Raw genomic sequence first — 18,324 nt, 5'->3', positions numbered from 1 at the left:
CGGGCAAACCGTGCAACGTATTCGAATTCCGTCTGAACCACCACAAAGTTGATGGCCTCGTGTGCTGTTTGACGTTTAAATCGTGTTTCTACGTACCAGTATGCCAGAGCAATGTGGCTCCAAAGTAACGTGTCGTTTTCTGTTTTTACCCGCGTCTCCCCATCGACTTTGAATGGGGCATTTTTCGCGTCGTTTATTGCGAATTACGTCGGCACGGTAACACGAATCGGAAAGAAAAGCACAAGCACACCATTCAGTCAGTTACTCTACCTGGTAGGTGAAGGTTGAACCAGGGGTCAGTTACTCTACCTGGTAGGTGAAGGTTGAACCAGTGGTCAGTTACTCTACCTGGTAGGTGAAGGTTGAACCAGGGGTCAGTTACTCTACCTGGTAGATGAAGGTTGAACCAGGGGTCAGTTACTCTACCTGGTAGGTGAAGGTTGAACCAGGGGTCAGTTACTCTACCTGGTAGGTGAAGGTTGAACCAGGGGTCAGTTACTCTACCTGGTAGGTGAAGGTTGAACCAGGGGTCAGTTACTCTACCTGGTAGGTGAAGGTTGAACCAGGGGTCAGTTACTCTACCTGGTAGGTGAAGGTTGAACCAGGGGTCAGTTACTCTACCTGGTAGGTGAAGGTTGAACCAGGGGTCAGTTACTCTACCTGGTAGGTGAAGGTGGAACCAGAGGTCAGTTACTCTACCTGGTAGGTGAAGGTTGAACCAGGGGTCAGTTACTCTACCTGGTAGGTGAAGGTTGAACCAGGGGTCAGTTACTCTACCTGGTAGGTGGAGGTCAGTTACTCTACCTGGTAGGTAAAGGTGGAACCAGGGGTCAGTTACTCTACCTGGTAGGTGGAGGTCAGTTACTCTACCTGGTAGGTGAAGGTGGAACCAGAGGTCAGTTACTCTACCTGGTAGGTGAAGGTTGAACCAGGGGTCAGTTACTCTACCTGGTAGGTGAAGGTTGAACCAGGGGTCAGTTACTCTACCTGGTAGGTGGAGGTCAGTTACTCTACCTGGTAGGTGAAGGTGGAACCAGGGGTCAGTTACTCTACCTGGTAGGTGGAGGTCAGTTACTCTACCTGGTAGGTGAAGGTGGAACCAGAGGTCAGCACGCGGCCCTTCTCCAGTGGCTGCGAGTAGAACTGACGCCTGCGCAGCTTGCCTGGACGAAGGAAGGAAAGAAAGAAAGAAAGAAAGAAAGAAAGAAAGAAAGAAAGAAAGAAACGCAGGAGACGATGAGAGGCCGTGGTGCCTTAGATATAGACAGAGTTACGCAAACTGCTTCAGTCCAACGGAGGCTCTCCTACATAGACTTATATTGGTCACTTCATGGGGCTTCAGTCCAACGGAGGCTCTCCTACATAGACTTCTATTGGTCACTTCATGGGGCTTCAGTCCAATGGAGGCTCTCCTACATAGACTTCTATTGGTCACTTCATGGGGCTTCAGTCCAATGGAGGCTCTCCTACATAGACTCCTATTGGTCACTTCATGGGGCTTCAGTCCAATGGAGGCTCTCCTACATAGACTTCTATTGGTCACTTCATGGGGCTTCAGTCCAATGGAGGCTCTCCTACATAGACTTCTATTGGTCACTTCATGGGGCTTCAGTCCAATGGAGGCTCTCCTACATAGACTTCTATTGGTCACTTCATGGGGCTTCAGTCCAATGGAGGCTCTCCTACATAGACTTCTATTGGTCACTTCATGGGGCTTCAGTCCAATGGAGGCTCTCCTACATAGACTTCTATTGGTCACTTCATGGGGCTTCAGTCCAATGGAGGCTCTCCTACATAGACTTCTATTGGTCACTTCATGGGCCTTCAGTCCAATGGAGGCTCTCCTACATAGACTCCTATTGGTCACTTCATGGGGTTTCAGTCCAATGGAGGCTCTCCTACATAGACTCCTATTGGTCACTTCATGGGGTTTCAGTCCAATGGAGGCTCTCCTACATAGACTCCTATTGGTCACTTCATGGGGCTTCAGTCCAATGGAGGCTCTCCTACATAGACTCCTATTGGTCACTTCATGGGGTTTCAGTCCAATGGAGGCTCTCCTACATAGACTCCTATTGGTCAGTTCATGGGGTTTCAGTCCAATGGAGGCTCTCCTACATAGACTTCTATTGGTCACTTCATGGGGCTTCAGTCCAATGGAGGCTCTCCTACATAGACTTCTATTGGTCACTTCATGGGGCTTCAGTCCAACGGAGGCTCTCCTACATAGACTTCTATTGGTCACTTCATGGGGCTTCAGTCCAACGGAGGCTCTCCTACATAGACTTCTATTGGTCACTTCATGGAGCTTCAGTCCAATGGAGGCTCTCCTACATAGACTCCTATTGGTCACTTCATGGGGCTTCAGTCCAACGGAGGCTCTCCTACATATACTTCTATTGGTCACTTCATGGGGCTTCAGTCCAACGGAGGCTCTCCTACATAGACTTCTATTGGTCACTTCATGGGGCTTCAGTCCAATGGAGGCTCTCCTACATAGACTTCTATTGGTCACTTCATGGGCCTTCAGTCCAATGGAGGCTCTCCTACATAGACTCCTATTGGTCACTTCATGGGGTTTCAGTCCAATGGAGGCTCTCCTACATAGACTCCTATTGGTCACTTCATGGGGTTTCAGTCCAATGGAGGCTCTCCTACATAGACTCCTATTGGTCACTTCATGGGGCTTCAGTCCAATGGAGGCTCTCCTACATAGACTCCTATTGGTCACTTCATGGGGTTTCAGTCCAATGGAGGCTCTCCTACATAGACTCCTATTGGTCAGTTCATGGGGTTTCAGTCCAATGGAGGCTCTCCTACATAGACTTCTATTGGTCACTTCATGGGGCTTCAGTCCAATGGAGGCTCTCCTACATAGACTTCTATTGGTCACTTCATGGGGCTTCAGTCCAACGGAGGCTCTCCTACATAGACTTCTATTGGTCACTTCATGGGGCTTCAGTCCAACGGAGGCTCTCCTACATAGACTTCTATTGGTCACTTCATGGAGCTTCAGTCCAATGGAGGCTCTCCTACATAGACTCCTATTGGTCACTTCATGGGGCTTCAGTCCAACGGAGGCTCTCCTACATATACTTCTATTGGTCACTTCATGGGGCTTCAGTCCAACGGAGGCTCTCCTACATAGACTTCTATTGGTCACTTCATGGGGCTTCAGTCCAATGGAGGCTCTCCTACATAGACTTCTATTGGTCACTTCATGGGGCTTCAGTCCAATGGAGGCTCTCCTACATAGACTTCTATTGGTCACTTCATGGGGCTTCAGTCCAATGGAGGCTCTCCTACATAGACTTCTATTGGTCACTTCATGGGGCTTCAGTCCAATGGAGGCTCTCCTACATAGACTTCTATTGGTCACTTCATGGGGCTTCAGTCCAATGGAGGCTCTCCTACATAGACTTCTATTGGTCACTTCATGGGCCTTCAGTCCAATGGAGGCTCTCCTACATAGACTCCTATTGGTCACTTCATGGGGTTTCAGTCCAATGGAGGCTCTCCTACATAGACTCCTATTGGTCACTTCATGGGGTTTCAGTCCAATGGAGGCTCTCCTACATAGACTCCTATTGGTCACTTCATGGGGCTTCAGTCCAATGGAGGCTCTCCTACATAGACTCCTATTGGTCACTTCATGGGGTTTCAGTCCAATGGAGGCTCTCCTACATAGACTCCTATTGGTCAGTTCATGGGGTTTCAGTCCAATGGAGGCTCTCCTACATAGACTTCTATTGGTCACTTCATGGGGCTTCAGTCCAATGGAGGCTCTCCTACATAGACTTCTATTGGTCACTTCATGGGGCTTCAGTCCAACGGAGGCTCTCCTACATAGACTTCTATTGGTCACTTCATGGGGCTTCAGTCCAACGGAGGCTCTCCTACATAGACTTCTATTGGTCACTTCATGGGGCTTCAGTCCAATGGAGGCTCTCCTACATAGACTTCTATTGGTCACTTCATGGGGCTTCAGTCCAATGGAGGCTCTCCTACATAGACTTCTATTGGTCACTTCATGGGGCTTCAGTCCAATGGAGGCTCTCCTACATAGACTTCTATTGGTCACTTAATGGGGCTTCAGTCCAATGGAGGCTCTCCTACATAGACTTCTATTGGTCACTTCATGGGGCTTCAGTCCAATGGAGGCTCTCCTACATAGACTTCTATAGCCTGGTTAATAAACCAGACCGAATCAGCCGTTGGCAAAAACAAATTGCCTACCAGCGGATTACGGTCTGGCGAGGCTCAGTAGCACGCCTCTTTCCTACAACCGAGAACAGGTCGGACCAATCGGGACACGGTATGCAATATGGGCGGGCTTTGGTACAGTGACGTTCAATGCTTGAGACCTTTGACTGACAGTAGCTCTGACCAATTGCGTCAAAGAGGAACCCGCCCCCCGGGAAATGAAATCCAAGTGGAGCCAGCCCAGAGTAATATACTGCGACAGTGTTGTGTGATATTAGTCTGGCTTATTAGCCAGGCTAAGACTTCTATTGGTCACTTCATGGGGCTTCAGTCCAATGGAGGCTCTCCTACATAGACTTCTATTGGTCACTTCATTGGGCTTCAGACCAATGGAGGCTCTCCTACATAGACTTATATTGGTCACTTTGTGGGGCTTCAGTCCAATGGCGGCTCTCCTACATAGACTTCTATTGGCACTTCGTGGGGTTTCAGTCCAATTGCGGCTCTCCTACATAGACTTCTATTGGTCACTTCATGGGGCTTCAGTCCAATGGAGGCTCTCCTACATAGACTTCTATTGAGAATGGGGACAACTAACTGGGACAAGTCCTGGACCGGAAGTAGGCAGAAATGCATTGGACTCAGGGCAACAGCCCAGCTTTAATGATCTTAAATCCCTTTATTTTAGATTGTTTTGTAGTAATAGTATGACATAAACATTACAGAGACTTTAGTTGTTACCTCACAATACTTTAAAACAGTTGTCATGTTGCACACATGCTTAAAATAGCTCTTATTTGCGCCGCCCTCGTTGAAAACAATGTATTTCCAACTCCAGCTTGTCTCAGTTCAGGCTGCATGAACAGCGCTCGGTTTCTGCCTCCTCAATGTCCTAACTCTTCTATTAGATGGCTCTGGGTTTCTGCCCCCTCAATGTCCTAACTCTTCTATTAGATGGCTCTGGGTTTCTGCCCCCTCAATGTCCTAACTCTTCTATTAGATGGCTCTGGGTTTCTGTCCCCTCAATGTCCTAACTCTTCTATTAGATGGCTCTGGGTTGCTGCCCCCTCAATGTCCTAACTCTTCTATTAGATGGCTCTGGGTTTCTGCCCCCTCAATGTCCTAACTCTTCTATTAGATGGCTCTGGGTTTCTGCCCCCTCAATGTCCTAACTCTTCTATTTGATGGCTCTGGGTTTTTGCCCCCTCAATTGGCAATTGGTGAGACATTCTCAATTCCAGTCATTACACGACCTTCAAAATGAAGCCACAGGTTGAGCAGGGATTTGATCCCTTGTGTGCGTGCGTGCGTGCGTTTGCATGCATATGTGCGTGCGTGGTCTCACCGTAGGAGGGTTTCCTGACGACGGTGAAGAGGATCTCGTTGTCGGGCGTGTCGCGGTCCAGGACGTGGAGGGAGGAGTTGGTGATGACCACGCCCGAGTTCTCCTCCACCTGGATGCTGCTGACCGACACCACTGGCTCCCTGTCCTCCTTACTCTGACAAAAACGAGGTAAAAAACTAGGTTTTTCAACGGCCTGTAGCAGGCGCTGTGATGCTCAACGGCCTGTAGCAGGCGCTGTGATGCTCGCGGTCGGGTTTTTTCCTGCACCGAGCGAGATAACAACAACCGGTGAAGACACCACACACAGCATTGTGTCATTGTAACATCCGGTTACGGATATTTGGCTCTTCAAAATAAGTGTTACGCAATAAAACCATGGCAATGATAAAACCATGGCAATGATAACACCTTGGCAATGATAAAACCATGGTTATGATAAAACCATGGTTATGATAAAACCATGGCAATGATAAAACCATGGCAATGATAAAACCATGGTTATGATAAAACCATGGCAATGATACAACCATGGCAATGATAAAACCATGGTTATGATAAAACCATGGTTATGATAAAACCATGGTTATGATAAAACCATGGCAATGATAAAACCATGGTTATGATAAAACCATGGTTATGATAAAACCATGGTTATGATAAAACCATGGTTATGATACAACCATGGCAATGATACAACCATGGCAATGATAAAACCATGGTTATGATAAAACCATGGTTATGATAAAACCATGGTTATGATAAAACCATGGCAATGATAAAACCATGGCAATGATAAAACCATGGCAATGATAAAACCATGGCAATGATAAAACCATGGCAATGATAAAACCATGGTTATGATAAAACCATGGTTATGATAAAACCATGGCAATGATAAAACCATGGTTATGATAAAACCATGGCAATGATACAACCTTGGCAATGATAAAACCATGGTTATGATAAAACCATGGCAATGATAAAACCATGGCAATGATAAAACCATGGCAATGATACAACCTTGGCAATGATAAAACCATGGTTATGATAAAACCATGGTTATGATAAAACCATGGTTATGATAAAACCATGGCAATGATAAAACCATGGTTATGATAAAACCATGGCAATGATAAAACCTTGGCAATGATAAAACCATGGCTATGATAAAACCATGGCAATGATAAAACCTTGGCAATGATAAAACCATGGCTATGATAAAACCATGGCAATGATACAACCATGGCAATGATACAACCATGGCAATGATACAACCTTGGCAATGATAAAACCATGGTTATGATAAAACCATGGTTATGATAAAACCATGGCAATGATACAACCTTGGCAATGATACAACCATGGCAATGATAAAACCATGGTTATGATAAAACCATGGCAATGATACAACCTTGGCAATGATACAACCATGGCAATGATACAACCTTGGCAATGATACAACCATGGCAATGATACAACCATGGCAATGATACAACCTTGGCAATGATAAAACCATGGCAATGATACAACCTTGGCAATGATACAACCATGGCAATGATACAACCATGGCAATGATAAAACCATGGCAATGATACAACCTTGGCAATGATAAAACCATGGCAATGATACAACCTTGGCAATGATACAACCATGGCAATGATACAACCTTGGCAATGATAAAACCATGGCAATGATAAAACCATGGCAATGATAAAACCTTGGCAATGCTGCCGGCAAGACGGTTTTGCACAGAGTCCAGAGATGTTTTAATTTGTGTGAATTTCAGCCTCTGTGGGGGGTATTTATATGCAAATATAATGACCAATTGCATTGCAATTAACATCAATGATGACATTTAGGTGAAAAAATAACATTTAAAATAAATAATTAATTAATTACTTAAAATATGTTGTATTATTACAACGTTGGGTGTTACAGGGTTAAAGGGAAACTATATATGTTAACTCCCTCCGCTCCATTGCCAAAGACCTTTGTCAATTGAAGCCTAATTTTGACACTTAGCCCTTCTGCAATTAAGCTTTTATAGTGCGTTCGATCGATCGAGCCAAAATGCTACTCACGTTAGCCGGTTAGCTAGCTGTGTTGTTAGCACAACACTGGATAGTCCATCTTAGATCGTCGTCGCCATAATAATCCATTATATCCGTTTATTTCAATCGCCTGTATCTCCTATTCCTTGTCCCAGATGGCATTTTGGTCAAAACAGCGTTTCTTTGACGGCACAGAGCCGGCGATGAGAAGCCCCCCAAGTGCACTGGCATGGACCCATATTGTAAACAGTCGAACGGGACCTGTTCAACTTCCTAGGATAAGATCGCTACCGGAAGTCTGGAACTGTGGCTTTTCAAAATAAGAGCTCAAATTAGAGCGTGAATTAGATCCTACTTTTTCAATAAATGCTAGCGCTAAATGGGTTAATGACGTTTAGAAGATTTAGAACACTTTCCTGGGAGGTCTTATGTGAGTAATATGGGTGGTCTTTAGAAAGAAACAAAGCAGTCGACTATACCTGGATGTCTATGTTGACGTGGAAGGCCTCGGTGTGGCTGTGTGTCCGTCACTATACCTGGATGTCTATGTTGACGTGGAAGGCCTCGGTGTGGCTGTGTGTCCGTCACTATACCTGGATGTCTATGTTGACGTGGAAGGCCTCAGTGTGGCTGTGTGTCCGTCACTATACCTGGATGTCTATGTTGACGTGGAAGGCCTCGGTGTGGCTGTGTGTCCGTCACTATACCTGGATGACTATGTTGACCTGGAAGGCCTCGGTGTGGCTGTGTGTCCGTCACTATACCTGGATGTCTATGTTGACCTGGAAGGCCTCGGTGTGGCTGTGTGTCCGTCACTATACCTGGATGTCTATGTTGACCTGGAAGGCCTTGGTGTGGCTGTGTGTCCGTCACTATACCTGGATGTCTATGTTGACCTGGAAGGCCTTGGTGTGGCTGTGTGTCCGTCACTATACCTGGATGTCTATGTTGACGTGGAAGGCCTCGGTGTGGCTGTGTGTCCGTCACTATACCTGGAGGTCTATGTTGACGTGGAAGGCCTCGGTGTGGCTGTGTGTCCGTCACTATACCTGGAGGTCTATGTTGACGTGGAAGGCCTCGGTGTGGCTGTGTGTCCGTCACTATACCTGGATGACTATGTTGACCTGGAAGGCCTCTGTGTGGCTGTGTGTCCGTCACTATACCTGGATGTCTATGTTGACGTGGAAGGCCTCGGTGTGGCTGTGTGTCCGTCACTATACCTGGATGACTATGTTGACCTGGAAGGCCTCTGTGTGGCTGTGTGTCCGTCACTATACCTGGATGTCTATGTTGACGTGGAAGGCCTCGGTGTGGCTGTGTGTCCGTCACTATACCTGGATGTCTATGTTGACCTGGAAGGCCTCGGTGTGGCTGTTATACCTGGATGTCTATGTTGACCTGGAAGGCCTCGGTGTGGCTGTTATACCTGGATGTCTATGTTGACGTGGAAGGCCTCGGTGTGGCTGTTATACCTGGATGTCTATGTTGACGTGGAAGGCCTCGGTGTGGCTGTTATACCTGGATGTCTATGTTGACGTGGAAGGCCTCGGTGTGGCTGTTATACCTGGATGTCTATGTTGACGTGGAAGGCCTCGGTGTGGCTGTTATACCTGGATGTCTATGTTGACCTGGAAGGCCTCGGTGTGGCTGTTATACCTGGATGTCTATGTTGACATGGAAGGCCTCGGTGTGGCTCTGTCCGTCACTGATGTAGAAGCTGAAGGTGTCCTGACCGCCGTCCGGCCGCTGGTCCTTCTGGACGTAGAAGATGCGCTCCGAGGTCAGATCCTCCACGGAGAACGGAACGTCGGGGCTGACCGCCACGCGCTGGCCGCCGCCCTCCGAACCCCCTGGGGGTGACATCACAGGATGGGCCGTTACGTCACGTCACATTGCATGACCCAAGAAAGGCCAGCTGGACCAACGCCAGCTGGCTCAACCCGTTCATGTGAAATATCCATTAATGCTATTTCTCTCTAAGCACATCACAAGGCAACAATAATCATAGAGTAAGTATAAGACGAATACACTTAGGTAGTCAGCATAAATTATCATTTGACTTTTGACTTTTTTTTTTTTTTTTTTTTTAACAGTGTTTTTTTTTTATGCAAAAATATCAAGTTATTTTTTTTAACCAATCTGTTTCACAAGATCAGTCTGTCAGGCTTTATGCTTTCTCTTGTGGATCTCCTAAGTACAGGAGTAGATGGTGTGGGTTGTGTATGTGTTTGTGTATCTGTGATAGGTGGAGAGATGGACTCAGTCTCACTCGGTGCTTCAGAGAGATCCTCAACAGTCTCTGGTGTTCTAAGAAGACTGCGGCGATTGCGGCTGAAGATCTGTCCTTCCTCTGTCCTCACAGTGAACGATCGTGGAGCTACTTCTTGAAGAACAGAGGCTTTTGTTTTCCATCCACCAGGCTCTTCAATCCTAACAGTGTCATTGCTTGACAGTGGTGGAAGCTGTCATAGAATGACTTCTGCTTCATCTTTTGTTGTAGTAGCTTCTGCTCCAGTTTCAGTTCCAGCTGTTTATTTGGCTTTGAGATGCATGGCAGTGTAGTATGCAGCTTTCTGTTGTTCAGCAGCTCAGCAGGTGACAGGCAGCAGCGTTCTGTTGTTCAGCAGCTCAGCAGGTGACAGGCAGCAGCGTTCTGTTGTTCAGCAGCTCAGCAGGTGACAGGCAGCAGCGTTCTGTTGTTCAGCAGCTCAGCAGGTGACAGGCAGCAGCGTTGTGTTGTTCAGCAGCTCAGCAGGTGACAGGCAGCAGCGTTCTGTTGTTCAGCAGCTCAGCAGGTGACAGGCAGCAGCGTTCTGCTGTTCAGCAGCTCAGCAGGTGACAGGCAGCAGCGTTCTGTTGTTCAGCAGCTCAGCAGGTGACAGTCCACATTCAAGTGGTGTTGCTCTGTAGGTGAGTAAAGCTAGGTAAGGGTCTGAGTCACTGTCAGCAGCTTTCTTCAGCAGTTGCTTTAGAATGTGGACTCCCTTTTCAGCTTTCCCATTTGACTGTGCATACAGAGGACTAGATGTCACATGCTTGAAGTCATACTGTTCTGCAAATCTCTGCCACTCCTTGCTATTGAAACAAGGTCCGTTGTCACTCTGGGCCACATTAGGTATCCCTTGTCTGGAAAAGATGGATTTTACATGCGATATGACACAGCTTGATGATGTGTTTGAGAGTAATGCCATTTCAGGGAAGTTGGAATAGTAGTCAATGACAACAAGATAATCTTTCCCCTTCAGATGAAACAAGTCCATTCCTACTTTCTGCCATGGTTTTGTTGGCACATCAGCTAGCACCATAGGCTCTTTGGTTTGCTTGTTTCTATGTTTTTGGCATGTCTTTGTTAATTCCAGGCCAGTACACTGTGCCTCTCGCCCTTCTCTTACATTTCTCGACACCGAGATGACCTTCATGGATTCTCTGTAGCATATCCTGTCTTAAATTGTGTGGAATGACCATTCTGTTTTGTTTCAGCACCAGTCCATCAACAACACTGAGCTCACCTCTGACGTGGTAGAACAGTGGGCAGGAACCTACAGGCCATCCATTCTGCATGTCCTCCATGACACGCTGCAGCTCTGTGTCTTTTACTGTTTCAACAGCTATCTCCATGGACTTCTTGTCTGACACTGGAAGTGCAGCAGAAACCATGTTCACATGGCATTGAACATCTTCATCTGTTGTACTCTCACACCTCCTTGCGGGTGCTCGTGAGAGAGCGTCGGCAAGTATCAGGTGCTTTCCTGGTGTATATACCAGCTCAAAATCATATCTCTGCAACTTCATCATGAGACGTTGAATTCTTGGTGACATGTCATTTAAGTTATTTTTGATAATCGCTACTAATGGACGATGATCAGTCTCCACTGTGAAGGAGGGTAGCCCATATATGTAGCTGTGAAACTTCTCTAGACCAAACACCAAGCCCAAGCACTCTTTTTCTATTTGAGCATATCTGCATTCAGTCTCTGTCATGGTTCTGGATTCATAGGCCACTGGTTTCCAATGCTCACCTTCAGCCTGTAGGAGCACTCCACCGATTCCATCTTTTGATGCATCTGTTGACACCTTGATCCTCTTGTTTGGGTCAAAGAAAGTCAATACAGGTGCAGTGGTCAGTGCATTTTTGAGATTCTCCCACTCACTCTCATGTTTGGCTGTCCATTTAAACAGATTTTCCTTATGCAGCAGCTCACGAATGCAGGATGTTTTGACTGATAAGTTGGGAATGAATTTGCCAATGCAATTTAGCATTCCCATTATTCGTAACACACCTGACTTGTCTGTGGGCCTTGGCATGCTCTGTATGGCATTTATTTTTTCTTGATCAGGCTCTACACCTTGTGCAGAGAGCTTGTCTCCCAAGAAGAGAATTTCTTGAACTCCAAACTAACACTTCTTTTGGTTGAGCTTTAGCCCATACTTTTGCACTCGCTCCATCACTTTTATCAGCCGCTCATTGTGTTCCTGGATTGTGGACCCCCAGCAGACAATGTCATAAACATAACATCTCACACCTTCTAGTCCCTCAATGATGTGTTCCACTGCTCTGTGAAAAAAATCAGAAGCTGAGATTATTCCAAATGGAAGTCTTAGGAAACAATATCTCCCAAAAGGCGTATTAAAGGTACAGTATTTGGTGCTGTCCTCATCTAATTTTAGCTGCCAGAAACCTTGTGATGCATCACGTTTTGAAAAGTATCTGGCACCCGCCATCTCCCTCGTGATCTCCTCACGTTTTGAAAAGTATCTGGCACCCGCCATCTCCCTCGTGATCTCCTCACGTTTTGAAAAGTATCTGGCACCCGCCATCTCCCTCGTGATCTCCTCACGTTTTGAAAAGTATCTGGCACCCGCCATCTCCCTCGTGATCTCCTCACGTTTTGAAAAGTATCTGGCACCCGCCATCTCCCTCGTGATCTCCTCACGTTTTGAAAAGTATCTGGCACCCGCCATCTCCCTCGTGATCTCCTCACGTTTTGAAAAGTATCTGGCACCCGCCATCTCCCTCGTGATCTCCTCACGTTTTGAAAAGTATCTGGCACCCGCCATCTCCCTCGTGATCTCCTCACGTTTTGAAAAGTATCTGGCACCCGCCATCTCCCTCGTGATCTCCTCACGTTTTGTAAAGTATCTGGCACCCGCCATCTCCCTCGTGATCTCCTCACGTTTTGAAAAGTATCTGGCACCCGCCATCTCCCTCGTGATCTCCTCACGTTTTGTAAAGTATCTGGCACCCGCCATCTCCCTCGTGATCTCCTCACGCTTTGAAAAGTATCTGGCACCCGCCATCTCCCTCGTGATCTCCTCACGTTTTGTAAAGTATCTGGCACCCGCCATCTCCCTCGTGATCTCCTCACGTTTTGTAAAGTATCTGGCACCCGCCATCTCCCTCGTGATCTCCTCACGTTTTGTAAAGTATCTGGCACCCGCCATCTCCCTCGTGATCTCCTCACGTTTTGAAAAGTATCTGGCACCCGCCATCTCCCTCGTGATCTCCTCACGTTTTGAAAAGTATCTGGCACCCGCCATCTCCCTCGTGATCTCCTCACGTTTTGTAAAGTATCTGGCACCCGCCATCTCCCTCGTGATCTCCTCACGTTTTGTAAAGTATCTGGCACCCGCCATCTCCCTCGTGATCTCCTCACGTTTTGTAAAGTATCTGGCACCCGCCATCTCCCTCGTGATCTCCTCACGTTTTGAAAAGTATCTGGCACCCGCCATCTCCCTCGTGATCTCCTCACGGTTTGAAAAGTATCTGGCACCCGCCATCTCCCTCGTGATCTCCTCACGTTTTGAAAAGTATCTGGCACCCGCCATCTCCCTCGTGATCTCCTCACGTTTTGTAAAGTATCTGGCACCCGCCATCTCCCTCGTGATCTCCTCACGTTTTGAAAAGTATCTGGCACCCGCCATCTCCCTCGTGATCTCCTCACGTTTTGAAAAGTATCTGGCACCCGCCATCTCCCTCGTGATCTCCTCACGTTTTGAAAAGTATCTGGCACCCGCCATCTCCCTCGTGATCTCCTCACGTTTTGAAAAGTATCTGGCACCCGCCATCTCCCTCGTGATCTCCTCACGTTTTGAAAAGTATCTGGCACCCGCCATCTCCCTCGTGATCTCCTCACGTTTTGTAAAGTATCTGGCACCCGCCATCTCCCTCGTGATCTCCTCACGTTTTGAAAAGTATCTGGCACCCGCCATCTCCCTCGTGATCTCCTCACGTTTTGAAAAGTATCTGGCACCCGCCATCTCCCTCGTGATCTCCTCACGTTTTGTAAAGTATCTGGCACCCGCCATCTCCCTCGTGATCTCCTCACGTTTTGAAAAGTATCTGGCACCCGCCATCTCCCTCGTGATCTCCTCACGTTTTGAAAAGTATCTGGCACCCGCCATCTCCCTCGTGATCTCCTCACGTTTTGGAATTTGATAGTGCTCCCGCTTAACCCATTCAGGCCTGACGTCGAAATTTAAAAAAAAAAGTTTTCTAAATCATGACAATTTTCGGAAAGATTTGAGGCACATTTTAACGATTTTTCAAAAATAGCAGACCTACAAGTTCATAGCGCGCCACTCGGTGGCGCGCTATGAGCTTGTAGATCTGCTATTTTTCAATAGCTAAATTATAACAATGTTTAAAACACCAAAAGGGGTTCCCGCCCCAAAATGGGTTAATGGTTAATGTGGTTAAACGCTAACGTGACATGGATGCGTTCCAGGTCTCAATGGATTAATGTTCTCATTGAGATCTTTTGGATCCATGCATAATCTCAGGTCTCCATTTTTCTTCTTTACACACACCATGGAGTTAATAATAATAATAATAATAATATTATTACACCATGGAGTTGACCCAATCTGTTGGTTCCTCAATCTTTTTAATTACTCCCAATGTTGTCATCCTGTCCAGCTCTTTCTTTACACCACAGGGACGTGCTGGCCATTGGGAAATTCGGGACAACTCCCGAACGGCCGGTCCAGTCCAGGCCGGTCTGGGCCGGTCCAGGCCGGTCCAGTCCAGGCCGGTCTGGTCCAGGCCGGTCCAGTCCAGGCCGGTCTGGGCCAGCTGTGCAGGGTGCGCCTGCATGCGTCTTTTTCCTCCTCTTGAAATTACGCACACAGCGCTGTCACTTACGCTGCTGTCCCCATGTCCCCATCTCACTGAATGTCTTACGCTGGCTGCGCCGTATGTCCCCATCTCACTGCTGGCTGCGCCGTATGTCCCCATCTCACTAAATGTCTTCAATGGCTGCGCCGTATGTCCCCATCTCACTGCTGGCTGCGCCGTATGTCCCCATCTCACTGAATGTCTTTACATGCATTTGGGACAGCTCCCTTGCATGACAGATCCTTATTGCTCCATCCAACGTCAGCTCAGTTTCCCTCAGTAGCCTTTCCCTGAGTTTCTTATCCTCCACAGTGAAAACAATTTGGTCCCGTATCATGGAGTCCCTCAGAGTACCAAAGTTGCATGTCTGAGGTTTTAGCTTCAGATCAGTGAGGAAACTGTCAAAAGGCTCACACTGTTACTGCACTCGAGAACCAAATACATATCTCTCGTATGTCTCATTCTTCTTTGGAGAGCAATGTGCATCAAACTTCTCGAGCACTTTATCCAATTTACTTTTGTCATCTGGCTCGTCATAGACAAACGTATTGTACACGTCAATAGCTTGTGGGCCTGCCATTGTAAGAAGTAATGCTACTTTCCTTGCATCCGACTTTTCTTCCAGTCCCATAGCTGCAATATACAGCTGGAATTGCTGTTTGAAGGCACGCCAGTTGCTGTCGACATTCCCAGTCAGCTTCAAACGCTCTGGTTTATCTATATCCATGTTGATTGTCGCAATTTCTTCTTTGCTTTATAGTTGAGTTTTTACTCCTGGTACCATGTTCTGTTTGTTGATTCAATGATGACCAAGTACTTTGACTCCAAGGCTTCTTTATTCAATCAAACAGGTATACAAAGGTTTGTCCTTGACATGAACTCTATCTGATCTGACTTCCTGTCTCTGTGTGCCCGTATATGGATTTCACTACTGACACACTACTACAGACACCTTGTGGTTAAAGATAATAGATAATGATCATCACAGTACTTAAGTTAAGTACTGTACTTAAGTACAGTACTTAAGTAAATGTAGGCTACTTAGTTGCAGTGCTTGGCACCATGAGGACAGCAGTGTCCATCTGGTACCATGACGACAGCAGTGTCCATCTGGTACCATGACGACAGCAGTCATCTGGTACCATGACGACAGCAGTGTCCATCTGGTACCATGACGACAGCAGTGTCCATCTGGTACCATGACGACAGCAGTGTCCATCTGGTACCATGACGACAGCAGTGTCCATCTGGTACCATGACGACAGCAGTGTTCATCTGGTACCATGAGGACAGCAGTGTTCATCTGGTACCATGACGACAGCAGTGCCCATCTGGTACCATGACGACAGCAGTGTTCATCTGGTACCATGACGACAGCAGTCATCTGGTACCATGACGACAGCAGTGTCCATCTGGTACCATGAGGACAACAGTGTTCATCTGGTACCATGACGACAGCAGTGTCCATCTGGTACCATGACGACAGCAGTCATCTGGTACCATGACGACAGCAGTCATCTGGTACCATGACGACAGCAGTCATCTGGTACCATGACGACAGCAGTGTCCATCTGGTACCATGAGGACAGCAGTCATCTGGTACCATGACGACAGCAGTGTCCATGTGGTACCATGACGACAGCAGTCATCTGGTACCATGACGACAGCAGTCATCTGGTACCATGACGACAGCAGTCATCTGGTACCATGACGACAGCAGTGTCCATCTGGTACCATGACGACAGCAGTCATCTGGTACCATGACGACAGCAGTCATCTGGTACCATGACGACAGCAGTGTCCATCTGGTACCATGACGACAGCAGTCATCTGGTACCATGACGACAGCAGTGTCCATGTGGTACCATGACGACAGCAGTGTCCATCTGGTACCATGACGACAGCAGTGTCCATCTGGTACCATGACGACAGCAGTGTCCATCTGGTACCATGACGACAGCAGTGTTCATCTGGTACCATGACGACAGCAGTGTTCATCTGGTACCATGAGGACAGCAGTGTTCATCTGGTACCATGACGACAGCAGTGTTCATCTGGTACCATGACGACAGCAGTGTTCATCTGGTACCATGACGACAGCAGTGTCCATCTGGTACCATGACGACAGCAGTGTCCATCTGGTACCATGACGACAGCAGTCATCTGGTACCATGAGGACAGCAGTGTCCATCTGGTACCATGACGACAGCAGTGTTCATCTGGTACCATGACGACAGCAGTGTTCATCTGGTACCATGACGACAGCAGTGTTCATCTGGTACCATGACGACAGCAGTCATCTGGTACCATGACGACAGCAGTGTCCATCTGGTACCATGACGACAGCAGTGTTCATCTGGTACCATGACGACAGCAGTGTTCATCTGGTACCATGACGACAGCAGTGTTCATCTGGTACCATGACGACAGCAGTCATCTGGTACCATGACGACAGCAGTCATCTGGTACCATGACGACAGCAGTGTCCATCTGGTACCATGAGGACAGCAGTGTTCATCTGGTACCATGACGACAGCAGTGTTCATCTGGTACCATGACGACAGCAGTGTCCATCTGGTACCATGACGACAGCAGTGTTCATCTGGTACCATGACGACAGCAGTGTCCATCTGGTACCATGACGACAGCAGTGTTCATCTGGTACCATGACGACAGCAGTGTCCATCTGGTACCATGACGACAGCAGTGTTCATCTGGTACCATGACGACAGCAGTGTCCATCTGGTACCATGACGACAGCAGTGTTCATCTGGTACCATGACGACAGCAGTGTTCATCTGGTACCATGACGACAGCAGTCATCTGGTACCATGACGACAGCAGTCATCTGGTACCATGACGACAGCAGTGTCCATCTGGTACCATGAGGACAGCAGTGTTCATCTGGTACCATGACGACAGCAGTGTTCATCTGGTACCATGACGACAGCAGTGTCCATCTGGTACCATGACGACAGCAGTGTTCATCTGGTACCATGACGACAGCAGTGTCCATCTGGTACCATGACGACAGCAGTGTTCATCTGGTACCATGACGACAGCAGTGTCCATCTGGTACCATGACGACAGCAGTGTTCATCTGGTACCATGACGACAGCAGTGTCCATCTGGTACCATGACGACAGCAGTGTTCATCTGGTACCATGACGACAGCAGTCATCTGGTACCATGACGACAGCAGTGTCCATCTGGTACCATGACGACAGCAGTGTCCATCTGGTACCATGACGACAGCAGTCATCTGGTACCATGACGACAGCAGTGTTCATCTGGTACCATGACGACAGCAGTGTTCATCTGGTACCATGACGACAGCAGTGTTCATCTGGTACCATGACGACAGCAGTGTTCATCTGGTACCATGACGACAGCAGTGTCCATCTGGTACCATGACGACAGCAGTCATCTGGTACCATGACGACAGCAGTCATCTGGTACCATGACGACAGCAGTGTTCATCTGGTACCATGACGACAGCAGTGTTCATCTGGTACCATGGCGACAGCAGTGTCCATCTGGTACCATGACGACAGCAGTCATCTGGTACCATGACGACAGCAGTGTCCATCTGGTACCATGACGACAGCAGT

General features: G+C 47.6%; 1 protein-coding gene across 1 annotated transcript in view; it reads right to left on the bottom strand.

Moving 5' to 3' along the window:
- Positions 1 to 18,324, bottom strand: part of LOC306918330 (extracellular matrix organizing protein FRAS1-like) — a gene marked incomplete at both ends in the record, with an annotated part of 85,094 nt that overhangs the window by 23,225 nt on the left and 43,545 nt on the right. Inside the window, 3 exons of the mRNA XM_079531217.1 lie at positions 1,081 to 1,163; positions 5,549 to 5,702; positions 9,256 to 9,449. Of these exons, the coding sequence (XP_079387343.1) occupies positions 1,081 to 1,163; positions 5,549 to 5,702; positions 9,256 to 9,449 (431 nt within the window). The remainder of the gene's footprint in view (positions 1 to 1,080; positions 1,164 to 5,548; positions 5,703 to 9,255; positions 9,450 to 18,324) is intronic.

Source organism: Electrona antarctica (assembly GCF_951216825.1).
Source record: "Electrona antarctica genome assembly, contig: scaffold_466, whole genome shotgun sequence".
Taxonomy (NCBI): Eukaryota; Metazoa; Chordata; class Actinopteri; order Myctophiformes; family Myctophidae; genus Electrona; species Electrona antarctica.
This window is presented reverse-complemented; position numbering and strand designations above follow the sequence as displayed.